At 40.2% G+C, this 19,220-nt stretch overlaps 1 protein-coding gene and 1 pseudogene across 1 annotated transcript; both read right to left on the reverse strand.

Moving 5' to 3' along the window:
* Positions 1-480: 480 nt before the first annotated feature.
* LOC138843027 (protein LSM12 pseudogene) lies at positions 481-1,065 on the reverse strand (annotated as a pseudogene).
* Positions 1,066-7,249: 6,184 nt separating this feature from the next.
* LOC127489007 (vomeronasal type-2 receptor 116-like) lies at positions 7,250-12,588 on the reverse strand. The gene is made up of 3 exons (XM_089315571.1): positions 12,454-12,588; positions 11,140-11,263; positions 7,250-8,163 (listed from the first exon to the last, which is right to left on the reverse strand). The coding sequence occupies exons 1-3, from the start codon at positions 12,481-12,483 to the stop codon at positions 7,250-7,252; spliced, it is 1,068 nt and encodes a 355-aa protein (XP_089171697.1). The 5' UTR covers positions 12,484-12,588.
* Positions 12,589-19,220: the final 6,632 nt, after the last annotated feature.

Genomic DNA, 19,220 nt, shown 5'->3' on the forward strand with positions numbered 1-19,220 from the left:
TGATTTGTCTATGTCTTACCTATAATTTGGATTAATGTCAAGATCATAATTGATAATTGTACGATTGTAACTGGTATTGTCAAGATTATAATGGATATTAATTTCACTTAGCACTTTTTTTATGTTGACCCCAGTAACTATGTACTCTCTTTTGATTTTAGCAACCGTGTATCCCCCCTCCCGATTCTGTGGTTTTTGCCTTTATAAACCCTGTGCTTTAGTTCCTCGGGGCTCCTCTGTTCTTGCACGTTCAGAGAGCCCCAGCATGCTGGATCAATAAATCCTTAACCCTTTGCTGATTGCATGAGAGAGTCTCTTGGAGTCATTCTTGGGGGTGGCAGACATTTTTTTAAACTCTAACAGACCCTCTGTTAACAAGAGCCAACAGGAAATACAGGATCCCTTCCCTCCCGGCCTGCCTCCGCCGAAGCCACCGCCCTGTGGGGCTGGATGCTGGAAGAGTCCTGGGTGTGTGTGGACTCAGGACAGGGCAGCCTCCTTCTGTGGTTGCTGGGCTTGTGAACACTGCAGGATCTTTTGGCTTTCCACATCTCTAAAATGCTTTTCAACTATTTTGCGTACATGGCTCAGTGCACTCCCCTCTTTACCTTTACAGTTTTCCACTTGATATGGGGCTGTAATAACAACTCCTTCCATAACTACAATGCTTTTTTCTTGCCACTTACAGTCTGTATTGGTCTTGTGGATGGTCTGGAAGAGCTGCTGGCCCTCTAGGCAGACACCAGCACTGATTGCATAGGCCTGGCTCAGCTTCTTGTCCTTCTCCGTCCGCGCTTTGCTGGCAAGCTTACTGATATTGAGTGAAGCTAAGGGAGGAGGGGTTTCTGTGCGGTCGTTCATAATTTCCACTTCTGAAACATACTGTAAGTTTATGAGCAAGATGTCTGTGTGGTTGGGCTTTCCGCTGGAAGAGGGACATTTTAAAGCCAGCATTTTGGACTGGTAGTCGAAGGCTACCACCTCGCCCTGCAACCACTGCTCCTGGCATGTCTGGCATGACACCTGGCTCCCATCGCTGAAGTACTCGCCCCAAGGAGCTGCCATCTTGGGAGAGCAGCCGCAGCCAGCCTGAAGTAAGCATTCTAAACATTAAGGAAATGTATTTCCCCTGTTGAATCATAGAAACTTTGGATTTGTTTAAAATCTATTAAGAAAACCTGCTTATCTAAATAAATTTTAAATGTCAATTTATAGAAAGAGGGACTGCAATACTCAGGTAAGTTTAATTGGAGAGAAAGAATACCCTTGGACCTGGGATGCAGTCAGGTCCTCACACATCCTGGGGAAGAAACTCAGAATCATGCACAAGGACGATTCAAATCCTGGCATCAGGAGAGATAATTCACAGATGTCCATCTCCATGCATCCTTTATAATCTTTTTCCCAGTCACAGGCACAGAGCATCAGGGCAGGGTGCTTTCCTGATTTCCTGGGATGGAGAGGGATAAAGCAATAAAATGACCAGAGGTCTGACCTTTCCTGACAACAGAGACACAAAGGCGAGTTCTTGGCAAAGTGACTGACTTAGAAATGTCTCAATTTGGCTACTAGCTGTGTCTTTGAATCACTAGACTGTCACACACATTAAATAGGCTGAGGACACAGCTATTCTGGGACTTGGTTGTGCCCTACACAGAGACCAGTTCTCCCTGCAGAGGGCTGACCCTGCAGACAGTATCTACCCCATGTTCTCCCTATTTCAGCTGACACTCTGGTCTCTGACTCAATGCTGGAGATATCTTGACATGTCATCATCTCTGATTTTTCTCTACCTACAGCTTTACCACTTGCACACTTCAGTGGATCTGAAGGTCAGCAGCTGCCAAAATTCTCTGAAGATAAATGTCTACAAAGATGGTCTGTAGAAAGAGGCACAACTCGATGCTTATATTCAAGCCAGAAAATACAGTGTCAGCATTTTGGCAAATTGAAGATCGTGTGTATGTGTTAGGTATCATTGTGACTGCATGTGAGTGTATTTTTGTGCCTGTGTGTTCTGTCCCTATTGGTAATTCTGAAAAAATGTATTGGAGGAAGGCATACCAATGAAATCAGAGGTCCTCACCCTTGTGCTTCCATAGAATTTCCCATTTGCTCTCCAGCCTTTTAGAAGCAGAGGACAGGTATCAAGATTTTGTGTCCACCCCATGAGCACATCCCTTTGATCCAACTCTTGGGGTCTTGGCATTGGTGAGACTGTTGGGACCCAGAACCACTACTACCACTGTCCAGATCTGCCTGGAGAGGTGCCTATCTATTCTGATATATGCACTACCTCATTAAATGTTGTTGCCTTTCTCATCATTGTTCCATCTAATGCCTGACAATCTAGAACCTCTATTTCACTTTGTTACACTTTGGAATGAGCTTCTTTCACTGCCCACTATTTCCCTGTTTACCAAGGTTGTAGCTTGTATCATTGTGTTGATGTTTTTCTCATAACACTTAGGCCTACTTTTTGTATTAGTATATTTCTGTTTGCTCTTAATAAGACAGGAATTTAATGAGTGTATATTCTTCAGTCTTCAGGTTTTCTACTAACTTTATGCATGGTATAGAATAGCTGACAACTTCCCATTTGGGGAAAGCAGATTAAGTTATTCAATATTCAGCTGATAGCAAGAGCTAAAAGTAACCCTGGGGTGAACAAATATATCCTCCATAATAAAAAAGTGTATCACTAAGGTAAAATGATTAAAGAAAAATTTAATTCATCACTCCTATCATTAAAATAAATATAATGACACATTGGAAGACTCCGTTGCATAATTATTTTTTTGACAGGCAGAGTTAGACAGTGAGAGAGAGAGAGACAGAGAGAAAGGTCTTCCTTTTTCCATTGGTTCACCCCCCAAGCGGCCGCAATGGTCAGCACGTTGTGGCCAGTGTGCTGCACCAATCCGAAGCCAGGAGCCAGGTGCTTCACCCTGGTCTCCCATGTGGTTGCAGAGCCCAAGGACATGGTCCATCCCCCACTGCACTCCTGGGCCACAGCAGAGAGCTGGACTGGAAGAAGAGCAACTGGGACAGAATCCGGCACCCCAACCGGGACTAGAACCTGGGGTGCTGGCACTGCAGGCAGAGGATTAGCCTAGTGAGCTGTGGCACCAGCCCATAGCATAATTTTGGTACCACATTTATTTAGTATCCAACAAGTAATTGCTGCTTGTGAACAGAACACCAATTTTGGTTCAGGTGTGTATGGGAAAGCAATATTTGTTTAGAACACAGAAAAAAATTTTTAATAGATATGTAATGATACTATGTGCAACATAATATGACAAAATAGGAAAGTATCTTTATGCTAAAAAGGAAACACTGTCATCTTGATACTGTAAAAATTTTCATATGATGGAGCAAAAGTGCTATGGCACTTTATTATTTAATTCAACACTGAAAACTAAGAATCAATGTACTCCAACTGAAAAATGATTGGATAAATGTATTTCTCCCTGCATAGTGAACAAGTAACAGTTTACTTGACATTCAAATTATGGATGAAATGTAGGAAATTAGAAAAGTCCAGATTTCCAAGGAAAGGGGAACAAAGAAATTCATAGAGAGAAAACAGAACATCTGTTCTCTTCTTCACAATAACATAAACACATTTTAAATTGCAAAAATTCATATTTTTGCCTAAGAAATATGGCAATCTATAGTGAAGGTTCCATTGTAAAATGTGAAAAGACATAGATAAATTCAGTACCCAGGAAATCAATAAATGAAGATGAAGTGAACATTGTGAATTATCTGACTGCTTGAAGCCCTGAATTGGATGCATTTACTTCACTGAAAATGTAAATTTGGGGCTGGCACTGTGGCATAGCGGGTAAAGCCAATGCCTGCAGTGCTGGCATCCCAAAAGATTGCTGGTTCAAGTCCCAGTTGCTCCACTTCTGATCCAGCTCTCTGCTATGGCCTGGCAAAGCAGTGGAAGAAGGTCCAAGTCCTTGGGCCCCTGCATCTGCATGGGAGATCTGGAAGAAGCTCCTGACTACTGGCTTCTGATAGGTGTAGCTCTGGCTGTTGTGGCTAATAGAGGAGTGGGCCAGTGGATTGAAGACCTCTCTCTCTCTCTCTCTCTCTCTCTCTCTCTCCTTTTCTGTCCTTCATTCTCTGTGTAACTCTTTCAAATTAATAAATAGATCTTAAAAAAAAGAAAATCTAACTTAAGAATCCTAATTTGACAAGAGTTGATATATTCGAGTATAAAATCTTCAAAGAGCCTACAAAAAAGAACATGATTAGCTAGTTTTAGAAAATATTTCCTTTTTAAAAAATTAATATAAAATAAATAAATGAATTATGAAATGGATATTTAAGAAATATTCATTAAAAAGCAAGCCATTAAGAAATGTCATGAAGAAGTCATATGATAGAAAATACTACTATACTGACTATACTTTTATAAGTTATATTAGTCTAAAATTTTAACACTCAACATATTTATATCTAAGTATTTCATATATTTGGATAATAGAAAGTTTTGTTTCTTCAGTATCTTCATTACTTTCTAAAACTTTTCACTTGTAAGTCAATTATTTTGGGGTGTGTGTTTTTAATTGCTTACAGCTTTAGATACTTGTCTAAAACATGAATAAATAAAAACTAAAAGTTTTTACTGAAATAAACATATATATTCACTGCATTTTTCTCAGAACCATTGCAAATATCCTGTGCACTCAGAAGAGCTGAAGGTGCATACCAAATATATATATTTTACAAGAATGCTCAGAAGAATCTGTTCATAACATGAAAGTTTGCAGACAACCCAAATCATCATCTTTGAATGATTGAATACGTTGAATGTGGAAAAGCCATAAGATTGAATCTTATACAGCTATAAAAATAATGAAGGGTACCTGCTATAATTGGGTGAATCAAAAATGTAATGCCATGGGAAAGAAGCCAGATCTAAGAGGTCTCATATTATCTCACTCCATTGCCAGCAACTGTTCAGAGTAGGTAAACACATAGCAACTAAAGGAGATGAATGGTTGCATAAACAACATTCATGGAAACTTGCAAGTGGCTGCTTAATGCAGAAAGGCTTTGATTACAGGGTGATGCAAAAGGCTCAATCTATAGACATGATTATTGCTCAAACTTTTGAACATACTTTATAGAAAATCAATGTAGAATTTGAATGTGAAAGTACTGTAATACCACATCCTTGTCAAATACTACAGTGGTTCTTACTGGGTATGTGAATTTCACCTCAATAATAGCATCATTGTCTCCTGGAATAAGAACTCTAAGCAAAGGCCAAAATGATAGCAGTCCAATGGTAGATGAGACAGTTATAGAATCACTCCTATGTATTCATGAAAAACACCTCCAGATGTGGTAAAAATAAAAATGCCATTTCCAAATAGCTAGAAAATAATTAGTAACTAAGATGTTTGTGATCAATACAGTGTTCAAAGAGAAGAATGCTCATGGACTAGTTGACTCTTGTATTTGGAAACAAACTCCACTTTATAACCACAAAATGACAAATTCTCCATGACATTTAGAGAAACAACATAAAGCAGTTATAACTGAGACATGTTTTCAAATATGAACATAAAAAAACTTAATACTTTATCCCTTTTAGTGTTTTTTGTTCAACTTAATGCTATAGGTTGAACTCTTTAATTAACACAAAATTATTCTTAGGTGTTTAAATTTAACTGAAAAGTGATCCCTGTTAAATATAAGAGTGGGAATAAGAGAGGCAGGAGATGTACAACTGGGACATGCTCAAGCTGACTTGCCCCAAATGGTAGAGTTAGAAACGTGCCAGGGAATTCCAATTCAATCCCATCAAGGTGGCATGTACCAATGCCATCTCACTAGTCCAAGTGGTCAGTTTCCGTTCACAATGGATCAAATTGAAAGGATTAAGAGTCAAAGGGATCACATAAACAAGACTAGTGTCTGCTAATACTAACTGATATCATCAAAAAGTGAGAGATCGATCCAACATGGGAACCAGGATACACAGCAGACTCATAGAATGGCAGATGTCCTAAACAGCACTCTGGCCTCAGAACCAGCCCTTAAGACATTTGGTTCTGGCTGAAGAGACCATGAGAGTATTTTAGGCATGAAAGCCAAGACACTCTGGCAAAAAAAAAGACCTAAATGAAAGATCTCTGTGAATGAGATCCCAGTGGAAAGAATGGGCCATCAAAGAAGGAGGTACCTTTCTCTGAATGGAGGAGAGAACTTCCACTTTGACTATGATCTTGTCTAAATAAGATTGAATTGGTGAACTCAAAAGGCTTCCATATCCTTGGCAGCTCATGACAAGTTCCTAGGGTGAATACTGACTCCATAAATAAGAGTGTGAATTGTTAAGACAACAATAAGTCACTGTGCACTTACTCCTCATGTAGAATCTCTGTCCTTAATGTGTTGTACACTGTGAATTAATGTTATAACTAGTACTCAAACTGTACTTTATACTTTGTGTTTCTGTGTGGGTGCAAACTGTTGCAATCTTTACTTATTATATACTAAATTGATCTTCTGTATATAAAGATAACTGAAAATGCATCTTGATGTTAAAGGAATGGGAGAGGTGCTGGGGATTGGAGGGTTGTGGATGTGAGGGAAGTTATTGGGGGAAAAGCCACTGTAATCCAAAAGCTGTACTTTGGAAATTTCTATTAATTAAAGAAAAGTTAAAACAACAAATAAGAACATATATGGTATCTAAAGTAATAAACAAAGATGAAATTAATTACTCTGCATATTTTCAGGGATAGCCCTATCATATGAAATGTAATTGCTATTTATATGTTGATGCTCAGCTTTGTTTCGGTTTTAAACAGTGATTCCTTTTAGTTTATATGAAAATATTTCTAGCCTGCTTTGCATTTTTGAGAGGGAGAGAGAGAAGCAGAGAGAAAGAGAGAGATGGTTGAGAGTCCAACCTTTCACTACTTCACGTCTCATTTCCCATAGTGGTTTATCTTGGATTGAGTCCAGAAGCCAGGAGCCAGGAAAAAAATTGACAGGGACACAAAGTGTTTAATATCGTAGCAATCTGATATCAGGGGTCAGAACCAAATCACAAACCTAGCTACTGTCATGTGGGACAAGATTAATTAATTGCTAGGCCAAATACCTAAACAAAAATGTTTTTTTAGTTTTGCTTATTTTACAATGTTGGAAATCTACTACCAATTTGGTTTTTGTTTACAAAATTTGAAAATGTAGAGAAACTAGTGAGAAAAATATTTTAGGGTCTCCTACAACTGCATTGGTTCCTTAAAGCTTTCAAAGAATTTTTATCAGGTTTTATGAGAATAACGTAGCACTTGGGGGCAAAGATGCAGCCGAGGAGCCCGGCACTGGAGGCCAAAATGGAGAAGACTTCCACGGCCACCATGACCTTCCCCTTGGTGCTGTGGTAGACAGGCAGGAAGGTCACCCAGACACTGCAGAACACCAGCATGCTGAACGTCAGAAACTTGGCTTCATTGAATGCTTCAGGCAGATTCCTGGCTAGGAAAGCCACAATGAAGCTGGCCAGGGCCAAGGAACCCAGGTAGCCCAGGACACAGTAGAAGGCAGTGACTGAGCCCTTATTGCACACCAGGATGATGTAGTCGTGCTCAGAATGTTTATCTACCTCAATAAAGGGAGGAGAGGTTCCCAACCAGATGCCACAGAGAACCAGTTGGATCATGGAGCAGATGGGAATGATGAAGTTAGAAGTGCCTGATACCAATAACCGCCTTATCGTTCTTCCAGGTTTCAGAGCTTTGAAGGCCAGAATCACAGTGATGGTCTTGGCCAGCACGGTGGAAACAGCTATTGTGAACACAAGGCCAAATGCTATTTGCTGGAGGAGGCAAGTGGCTGTGTTGGGACGGCCAAGGAAGAGTAAGGAGCAGAGGAAGCACAGGAGGAGGGCGATGAGCAGGATGTAGCTGAGGGTCCTGTTATTGGCCTTGACGATGGGAGTGTCTCGGTGCTTCACAAAGACCCAGAGGACTGCAGCTGTGAGAACAGAGAAACACAGAGCCATGCAGGCCAGGGCCATCCCCAGGAATTCCTCAAAGGCTAAGAAGGTCACCAGCTTGGGGAGGCAGCGGTTTCTCTCCATGTTTGGGTACTCGTGATCTGCACATGGGATGCACTGCTCTGCATCTGTGGGGAAAAGGAAGATTCTGTGTTTCCATTTCACAATTTGCTCCTTTTTCCCTGTTAAGGAAAAAGCTCACCTTTGCAATTTCATGGTGAATTCAGCCTGGGGTGATGTACACCAAGAAACACTAAAGTATTTCTGCGCACCTAACCAAGGCAGAATGTTCATCTGCAGGTGAAGGAAACTCATTCAAACTAGCTCCTTAGCACATGGGGATCTGTGTTCTCATCCTATCTGTCAGAGATTTTTTTCAGTGTTTAATTTCTAAACAATGAGGAATTTTCTATATTTCATATGGGCTTGGATTCTTCCCAGCCCTCCTCTCTACAATCCTCAGTGTCATCTCTAGAGAAATCCTTTGTTCACATGGGTTAGAATATTTGTCTGGGATCATCAGGTTTAAGGATTTTCTTCCTTATCCTCAAATGGAAATGACCTATATAAATGATCTTTCATTCCTGGGACCTCCATTCCTAATTTCCTACATGGATTCATCTTGTCCATGTTTCCATATAAATGTTGTGATACTGAGGTTGAATAGATGGGAATTGTAGCTGATTGTCATTCTGTGGTTCTATGGAAATAAGTGGTATTTTCATCATGTTACTCAAAGACAACTAGGCATTCTTCTTAACTTGAAATTATGGCTTGTTCACCATTATAGCTCATGTGAACAGCATGTTGGACACCACATTGTCTCACTTGAAATAATGCACTTCTACTGCTACAGCATGAAAGAAGTCATTAAGAACAGGCCAGTTGGAAAATATGTCTTTCTTTCAATCAAATTTCAATTGTACAAACCAAAATAGGGTTGGTGTTGTGGCATGGTAGGTAAAGCCACCAACTGCAATGCCAGATCCCTTATGGACATTTTTTTGTGTTTAAGTTGATGAATTTCCAATCCAGCTCCCTGCTAATCACCTAGAAAGAGCAGCAGAAAATTCCACAAGCACTTGGGACCCCAACACCCATGTGGGAGACCCAAAAGGAAGCTCCTGGCTCCCAGTACCTGCTGGCCCATCCCAGGCCATTGTTCCATCTGAGGAGTGAACAATTAGATTCTCTCTCTCTCTCTCTCTCTCTCTCTCTCGTTCACTGATTCTCTGATTTTCAAATAAAATAATCTTTTTTAAAAAGAAAGAAAATGGTGGGCCGGCGCTGTGGCTCACTAGGCTAACCCTCCACCTAATGGCGCTGGCACACCGGGTTCTAGTCCCGGTCAGGGCGCCGGATTCTGTCCTGGTTGCCCCTCTTCCAGGCCAGCTCTCTGCTATGGCCCGGGAGTGCAGTGGAGGATGGCCCAGGTGCTTGGGCCCTGCACCCCATGGGAGACCAGGAGAAGTACCTGGCTCCTGCAATCGGATCAGCGCGGTGCGTAGGCCGCTGCGTGTCAGCCTCGGCGGCCATTGGAGGGTGAACCAACAGCAAAGGAAGACCTTTCTCTCTGTCTCTCTCTCACTGTCCACTCTGTAAAAAAAAGAAAGAAAGAAAGAAAGAAAGAAAGAAGAAAGAAAGAAAGAAAGAAAGAAAGAAAGAAAGAAAGAAAGAAAGAAAGAAAGAAAGAAAGAAAGAAAGAAAGAAAATGGTGTTAGTTGAGCTATACTTGCAGTAAGAGTCCTACTCTGTTTTTATCCTTGGTACTCATGCAAGAGTACAAGCTTCAGGGAGTGGAGTTGTGATGTAGTGGTTAAAGCCACTGCCTGCAATGATGGCATCTGAACAGGTGCCTGCTCATGTCTTGACTGCTGCACTTCCAAACGATCTCCATGCCAATGTGCCTAGGAAACCAGCAGAGGAAGGCCCAAATGCTTGGGCCTCTGCAAGACCTGGAAGAAGCTCCTGGTTTCTGACTTTGGCCTGGCCCAGTCTAGGCCATTGGAGCTATCTGGGGAGTGAATCTACCTGATGGAAGATCCTCACTGTATCCTCTCTCCCTCTCTATTATGCTCCCCCCCCCTCTTCAACTCTGACTTTCAAAATATAAATAAATTATTTTGTAAAAAAATAGAATATAAATATTTGCAAAAATTTAGAGGAATTTTCTCCTCCAATTCTTTTCAATGTGTTCCCTTTACTTTTCATGGAATCTGTAGGTACATCTGGCACCTATCTTGGAGATACACCAGGAATATATAGGCAAGTGTATATTGTACAATGGGTCAGTGCATGATACTTTAGTTTTCTTTCTTTCACTAAATTACTGCATGTTGAATATTTTCACTGAAACTTGAAGTCATTTTTCTGTTTTCTTCATACTGGAAACTCTGTATAGAATGTTTGAAGATATTGAAATCAAAATATCTCTAGAGCTAAGATGATGTGAATTGAAACATTATTTTGGAAGAATTCAAATTATTATAAACATATTTATTATACATCGAACAGTGGAACTATTTACCAATGAGTCTTAGTACACTTTTACATTTCTCAAACATTTGGCTTTGATATATAATTTGATATTTGTGTCTCTATTTCAGCTTATTTTTTCTCTTCTTCTTGTATATCCATAAAGGACAAGTGGTGTCATTCATTCTGTGTACTGAACAGCATGCACCATGTCAAAGATGTAGCACAGAAAGTAATACAATATTCCCATCACAATTCATGTGGATTAGCTCCCTGTTTTTCAGTTGTCTATGAAAAAGTTTTGAATTCAAGACTTCTAGATAACCATACAGAGCCTTAACAAATACAAATATTATATTTCTTGTTTAGATTTCAGATTGAGAGAATCTCATTCAGTGTTGGATCGAAAAGAATGATACCAGATCGAATCAGTGTCACAGTTGAGCTTGAGATGATTAGCACCTCCAGAAAACAGCTTACACATAATGAGATGGCAATAGTGAGCATACAACAAGGGTATGGAAATAGTGAGTGAAAACTATTATCTCATCGTAAATATTCTTGGTTTCCTTTTTATCAAGAAATAGTTAAGATGGTAGAGTTCTCAAGGTAAGTTATATGTATTCTACCTGTATGATTGGAAATGTCTCTCTCTGGACAAACAACGCAAGTATAGCAGCAGACATGTTTTCCTTCCTGTGGCATTTTCCTGAATCCTGGACCACACCTTTGGCTACACAAAGACTGAGGAGTCTGATGGGGAAAGAGAAGTGATGGTCATTGCTTTGCATGACATTAGGCACTGTGATAGGATGTCTCTAATTGCCTTTTCACCCCAAGGTCATCACTATGTCTTCCTCAGGCTGTATCTTATTGATTTTATTTAGACATCCAATTGGAGTTTCTAAGATGCTCATTCCAGGTTTGTCAACTGCCTACCAAATATTATGAGGCCACCTGATGGGTTTAATTTTGCTCATCACTGGATCTATGCTTCTGGGCATTTGTCTCTTTATTGAATTGCTTCCTCTGAAATCTTTTCAGTTTAGCTTTGTATGTGGTAATTCTTCTAGAATGTGTATGTCTGAGACTATTTTACACGCCTCTTTCTTTGATTGAGTAGAAGATTTTACATGCCAGAAAAATATTCAAAAAGCCTGATGACTAGATACACTTCCGATAGTAACTACTAAGAAAAAGACAAGCCCACAAAGAAAAGGTGAACAAATGTAATAATCCATTGATTGTGCATCTATCTATTTCTGGACTTCTATACCCAGGGAGGGCATCAATTCCTGATACTGCCAATGCATTTGTTATATAACACACAATAGTTATAAAAATTACCCGCAAAACTGTCTGGGGTATTTCAACAGCACAATGATGATAAAATTTTTGATCACAGCTGTGAGGTGGTATTCAGAAAAAAAAAAAAACTGAACTGATTAGCACCCACAATGACAAAGGAAAATCAGAAATTTTTCTACAAATGTTCAATTCATAATTTACTGTGTTTGTACTGCATCAAAACAGAATAATGACTCACTAAATGATGAAAATATCACTATCTTTATAAATATACATGTAATACATGAAGTTTTTTGCATTATATAAATACAAAGTTGAAATAAGATTTTAGAATTTGTAGTGACATACATTTAGTAATTTTATGTCTAAGTATTGATCTCTATCTCTATTTCTTAACATTCTTTCTAGTCACTCAACCTAGGAATGCATTAACGTGCCCAGAGAAAAACAACAATATCTAATCCAAACATGCACTTCTAATACACACTGGCTCATATATGTGTAAGGAACACCATATCTTTTGAAGCCAATATGTGAATTGAGAATTGAATGCTTATGTAAATTCTCACACATAATATCCTCCCATACTTTCATCAAACCCTCTGTATGTATCCAATATTCCCATGGATCCACACCTCCTTGAATGCAACTGGCCATTCTATCATCTCTTCATTGAGGACCAAGTCTTCACCACGTGCACACTCAGGGGAAAACTCCCCGATTTTAATCAGCAAACAAAATCCAGCAGGAAAATTCACAATGTTGTGGATATCGTAGTGTGGCATATGGTGTCTCGTTTCATGGAAGGAAACATCCTCCCCAGCACTGTTGGTAAATTGGATTTTCCTCAGAAGTGGATGAAGCTGGAGGGGAGGCACAATTGGAAAGAGAGAGAACATTCAGATTAGAGGTGGAGGTGCACACAACTTAGAAATTCTTCTTTTCCCTCCTGTCTATCCTCAGGGTTTCTATTGGGTAGAGGCTGTTTTTTCTGACTGATCAAAATATCATGGGTTTGGGGCTGGCGCCATGGCTCACTTGGTTAATCCTCTGCCTGTAGTGTCAGCATCTAATACAGGCACTGGGTTCTAGTGCCAGTTGCTCCTCTTCCAGTCCAGCTCTCTGCTGTGGCCCGGGAAAGCAGTGGAGGAGGCCCAAGTGCTTGGGCTTCTGCATCCTCATGGGAGACCGGGAAGAATCACCTGGCTCTTGGCTTTGGATCTATGCAGTGCTGGCCATAGCGGCCATTTGGAGAGTGAACCAATGGAAGGAAGAGCTTTCTCTCTGTCTGTCTCCTCACTGTCTATAATTCTACCTGTGAAATACATTAAAAAAATCATGGGTTCAAGAGTGGGGAATTCTGCCTCCCCCCTATTAAAGTGATGGGGAGCATCTGATTCTTTTTTTTTTTTGACAGGCAGAGTGGACAGTGAGAGAGAGAGACAGAGAGAAAGGTCTTCCTTTGCCATTGGTTCACCCTCCAATGGCCGCCGCAACCGGCATGCTGCGGCCGGCGCACCACGCTGATCCAATGGCAGGAGCCAGGAGCCAGGTGCTTTTCCTGGTCTCCCATGGGGTGCAGGGCCCAAGCACTTGGGCCATCCTCCACTGCACTCCCTGGCCACAGCAGAGAGCTGGCCTGGAAGAGGGGTAACTGGGACAGAATCCAGCACCTTGACTGGGACTATAACCTGGTGTGCCGGCGCCGCTAGGCGGAGGATTAGCCTAGTGAGCCACGGCGCCGGCCGGGGAGCATCTGATTCTAAACAGAGAAATCACAGGATGAGTCCCACAGGGTTGCTGACCATGAAAGATTGGTTATTGGTTTAGGAAAGCTCATCTTAGTTCTTCCACATGAGAATAGCATGACTTTTTTTTTTATAGCATGACTTTATATGCAAAATATCTTCATTATTGTGAGTGCACTTGTGTGCACTTTTAAAATTTTGACCCTGTCTCCTCACCAAAAAGTGAAATTCTCTCTTTAGCAAAAAAATAGATTCACATGGATACCATTATGCATAGTGAAATATACCAGTTCCTTAAATAGAATATATAAGTGTGTTTTGGTGATGGGTACTATATAATATAGAATAGAAGAAAAAAAACACAATATATAAAAATGAAACTGACATCTCAGGCTTTGATTTGTGTTTATCGCCCTTGTGTAAATTCCTTGGAGCAGTTATCTTTCTACTTTTCATTTGAGGAACATCATGATTAGTGAGGCATTAACTCTGTGATTTAAAGTAAATTGAAATTACGTTGTTGCAAAAATTAAAAGGAAAAAAGGAATGGAAGAAGGGGTGACTGAGAAGGGAAAGGAAGAAAGGATGGTTATCTTCTTAAAATTGTATCAATGAAATACATGAAATCTGTTCTTTTATATCAGTAAATTTTGTTTGAATTTAACAACATTTGGGCTGATCTTGTGGTGCAGCAGGTCAAGCCACTTTCCACAATTCCCAGCACCCCTGTGAGTGCCGATGGAAACCCCAACTGCTCTACTCCTGATTCAGCTTTCTGCTAATGTGCCTGGGAAAGCAGCACTTGAGGTTCCACGTGCTTGGGCCCCTGCACTCATGTAGGAGAGCAACTGATGCTCCTGCATCCTGGCTTGACCTGGCCTAATCCTGGTACATGCAGCCATTGTGGAGTGAATCAGCAGATGCTAGATCTGTCTCCTCTTTTCTCTGCCTCTCTCTTTCTCATAGTAATTCTGATTTTGAAATAATTTTTTAAAAGTTTAAGAAAACTGAAAATAATATCAGTTGAATTAAATTCAATGAATTAGAAATCCAAGCATAATTTTTCTAAATAAACATTTTACCAAATCTGCTTGTACATCTCTGGCTGCCACTGGTAGTTCTTAACTTACAAAAATGTGTATGCTGTGTATGTGTAGTTTATTTGTATAACATTTTTTACCTCAGTAGAGTTTATTGTTCCATGGCTTTTATTTCTCTCTTTGCACTTTGACTATTTTTTGTTGAGAATACAGCTACCTTTTGAGATTATAGGGAATATTTATAACCAAATAGATTTTTAGCTGCTGTGGGATACATGATAGTCCATATTTCCTAGCTTTGCAATCCTTCCAAACAAAAGAGTAGTTTTAATCATTTCCTTCTTCCAAGTCTTTGTAATGAGCTTTATTAAGGTATTTTATAGCATTTCATCCTACAGTGAATAACATTATTCTTCTATGATCTGTCATTATTGAGTATGAATTGAAAATTTTACATGGAGCTAAATTGATTCCCAAGAAAAAGACAGTTCTTCAACAAGTGGTGTTGGGAAATTTAGATTTCCACATCTAGAGATATGAAATCAGACTGCTACCTTACACACTATACAAATATCAATTTAAAATTTATCAAGGATTTAAGCTTTAAACCAAAACCATCAAATTACAAGAGGAAAACATTGGGGAAACACTGCAAGATATTTACCTAGGCAACAATTTCTTGGATAAAATCCAAGAAATAAAGGCAATAAAGGCAACAATATACATTAAGCTAAGTAACTTCTGCTCAGCAAAAGACACACTCATCCAAGTGAAGACACTACTTACAGAATGGGGGAAAATATTTGCAAAACATGGATCCAATAAAGTATTAATCTCCAGATTGTATAAGGAGTTCAAAAAACTTAACAACAACATAACCAACAATCTAGTTAAGAAGTGAACTAAAGATATGAACAGGCATTTTTCAAAGGATGAAATAAAAATGGTCAAGAGAAACATGAAAAGATGCTCAGGACCAGTAACCATCAGGGAAGTGCCAATAAAAACTGAAGTGAGATTTCACTTGCCCCACTTTGAATGAATATTATCCAAAATTTGAAAAATAAATTCTGCTGAGGGTCTGGAAAAAAATACCCCAATACATTTTATGGGAATGATTGTAAGCTGGTACAACCATAATGGAAGACAGGAGAGGAATTTTTCAGAAAACCAATACTAGTTCTACCACATGGCCCAGTAGTCTCACACCTGAGAATGTATTCAAAGGAAATGACATCAACACATGAAAGAGTCGCCTGCACTCAGAATTCTATAGCAGCTCAATGTGCAATACCTTAGAAGTGCAACCATCTAGATGTCCATCAACTGATGACTGGGTGAAGGAATTGTGATATATATTTGAATATTACTCAGACATGATTCAGAATGAAATCATGACATTTAAAACTGGAGGTCATTACAGTAAATTATATAAGCCTGAACTACAAAAATATCATGTTTCTCTTATTTGTCCTAGTTAATATATAAAGTATAAAATTCTGTGGTGTCAGATCATTGGCTATGTAATTTTAATATTGCTTCACTGGATCATATCTTGTTAATGACAATATGCTCCTCTTTCACATGTAAAAAAAGAAATTGAGTGGGGGGGATACGGAGCTCATTTGGGTACTAGAAATACTATGTTGTATATTTGGGTGTTGGTTATCAGTGTGATCAGATGACCAAAACTATTTATCTGTAGACTTAAGTGCATTTCTAAGTATGTATACTGTTTTTAAATATTTTCAACAAGTTCCATAGCAGGAAATGTTTTTTAAGTGTTCGATAGCAGATAAAAAATCCTCCACACACAGATAACAATTAAAGGTGTATCTATGCCTGGTGTGGTGTGAAAGAGCCCAGTAATCATCATGCCAATCTCAGCATGAAAACACGGTCATGTGGTACTACAATAGAAATACCCGAGAATGCCATCAGAAGTGCAATGCATATCCTGTTTTAAGAGACGTTTACCTGCCATGGAAGAATCCTAGGTTGAGATGCGTCTCCTGGAGATCTCTTTTCCATTTGCTCTGAAAGCATCTTATGGAGGGCATGGGCCACTGCATACACAGCATTGTAGATGAAATAGCTGGAATCAGATATGGTCAGCATGTCAATGCGTCCTGGGAAAAACTCAAAGGAAGCATTTGGTGGGCAGACTCCAATTGTTCCACAAAGTGGCCCAGGAGGTACGCAGTGAAAAGCATGAAGCCATAGTTGACTGAGGAAGAAATCTTCTGGGTAGTGGGAAGGGTCCACTGTCTTGACAAAGTGGTTGAGGCCAGGGATTTCCCCCTTGTGGTGTGAAAATGAGAAGCCTCCATGAAAAGAGTGCAGCATGTGGTCTGTCTCCTTCACAACTATCTCCCACTTTGTAGCCATGATCCACACCTTCCCCAGGGTTAAACAGTATTTGCTTAGAAATTCCATGGTATAGAGGCCCATCACATCACCATATAGAATATGCACATTTGCTGATGAAATTCGGATCCCCTCTAGGAAAGAGATTTCACTTTCTTCATACCTTGACTTAGTGTCAGGGAGCTTTACTGAATAGGCCAAGCAGACACCTTTCTTTACCATCTCAGCTTCAATATCCTGTAGGAACTGCTCTCCTTTCATGTCATTAGATACAAAGATCGCCACCCAAATCCAGCCAAAATGTAGCAGCAAGGAGAGCATTCCATAGGCCAGAGAGCTGTCACTAGTGGCCATCTGATAGAGTGATGGAAACTTGTCTCTCTCACTTAGCATGGGATCAAAAGGACCGTATGTGATCTGAATGGAAAGAAAACCATGATGATCTGAGGTTTGTGGGTAGAGAAGACCATGTTCTATCATCTGGGTTCAGAGAAATCCATGCTTCAATGCTTATTGCTTTCAGGATGAGAATGAATATCCTCATTCACAGCATGCAAAAATGTGTAAGATACCTGTAAATCTTCATATTCATTTGAGGGAAGAAGAGTGCATGGATTTTGGACCAGGACATTGGTCCTTCGCACTTCTCACCCCATGTCGTATGTGGAAAATTTCCCCCTGAAACTGGTGTTATATGTTACCTCTGAGACAATTTTTACTGTGTTGATTTCTTGGTAGTTTGAATTTCATTCATTTTGCTAGCATAACCTAAATTGCCTTGAAGAATACACTCACCTTTGATCTCAGAGTTTTGTTAAAATTGCTTTTCACAAAGAATTTTTCTATACCGTTCCTGTCTGAGCTTGCTGGTGATGTGTGTAGATTGCTACTTGTTTGAAGTGGGTCTCCTTTAAAAGTCCTGGGAATGTGAATGCAGACCCTTGGGAGAAGATTAATTGGCTTATGTAACTGGGTTCCTGACACCTACTTGGGAGATTTGAATTGAGTCCCAGGCCCCTCGGTTTTCGAAGGACAATCAGCACCAGCACCATAGTCAGGATTTGGTTGTTAAACTAGTGAACGGGTGTACACTGTCTACCTACGTCTTTGTTTCTCCGTCCATGAAACACACACTAAGATTGAAATCTCTGAGTAGAACATGGAAAGTGAACTGGAGGCCCTGTGAAGGAATCTGCTGAATGTGAGGAAGGAAGGACTGAGCGTAGGGAGAGAGTGAAATATCTAAATCTAGCTCAGCCCCAAACACTCTTTGATGATCTTTGGAACTGCCATTGTCCTAAGTGGGTTCCAAATGGACAGTACTGTCCTAGGTCTTTATATATGCATATCTAACATGCAGTCATCCTAGGATATCTCTTTGCTGTGTGTATTTTCTCTGAAAGTCAACAATCATACATTGGCCCTAGATGTGGATCTGGGCTGAGGCTCTCACCTTCCACTGCTCTTTCCCTTTCTCACAATCCAAGGAATTCCCCAAAGTCTGTTTCAACTAATACTTGATTATGTCACTTGGCTTCCACAGGACCTTGCCTTAGATGTCACAGGTCTGGTGGGAGATGGAAGCATTTCTCACAAGAATTCACAACCCGTTTACCTGTGGGGTTTTGTATAGCTCCAACATTGTCCCAATTTCAGCCGAAAATGCTGATGTGGTTCCAGCAATTATGGCAACCGTCTTGCCTTGTGTCTGGCAGGTGTAGTTAGGGATGTAGCCAGTGCAGAGTGCTCCTCAGGGTGAACTGGCCACTGGTAACAGAATTGTAGAGTTGGAAACCCAGGGTCAGGTTGGGGAGGAGCTGGGGGTCCTTATTGATCTCCTGGATAGCAAAGCGGAAGGCCAGCACGTATTGGTAGTTCTTCCACAGCCACCTAAAGAGAGGAGCAACATCAGGGAGATGGGTGAGACCAAGGAATTCAGAACAACACCACAGCCATGCCGTGAAGCAGCAATGGTCACACTGAGTGGTGTCTCAGCTCTGGCAACTGGAGGAGATGTGAGTGAGGTTCCAAGGGCTCTAGGAAATTGTGGGATTCCCCTTTGGACTCCTCTGCAGAAAATTTTGTAATGATCACATTCACCTACTCGATCCCTTAAAAAAAAGCCTTGATGTGTCCCAACATGGGATTTCACTTCTACTTAGGGGTGGAACCCAAGAGGCAAACATCTCTATTTTCAGTACCTTCTGAAATAGTTGAATACCATCTGACTTATCAGTCATTTTATCA

This window comes from Oryctolagus cuniculus, chromosome 16 (assembly GCF_051225735.1).
Source record: "Oryctolagus cuniculus isolate XC-2025 breed Fujian yellow rabbit chromosome 16, ASM5122573v1, whole genome shotgun sequence".
Classification (NCBI taxonomy): Eukaryota; Metazoa; Chordata; class Mammalia; order Lagomorpha; family Leporidae; genus Oryctolagus; species Oryctolagus cuniculus.

Coding starts and splice junctions, on each gene's coding strand:
- LOC127489007 (XM_089315571.1), bottom strand. CDS start 12,483: ATGATAGAATGGCCAGTTGCATTCAAGGAG. Junction 11,264..12,453: donor GGCCAGTTGCATTCAAGGAG/GTGTGGATCCAT, acceptor TTTCCCCATCAG/ACTCCTCAGTCTTTGTGTAG. Junction 8,164..11,139: donor AGACATTTCCAATCATACAG/GTAGAATACATA, acceptor TTTTCCCCACAG/ATGCAGAGCAGTGCATCCCA.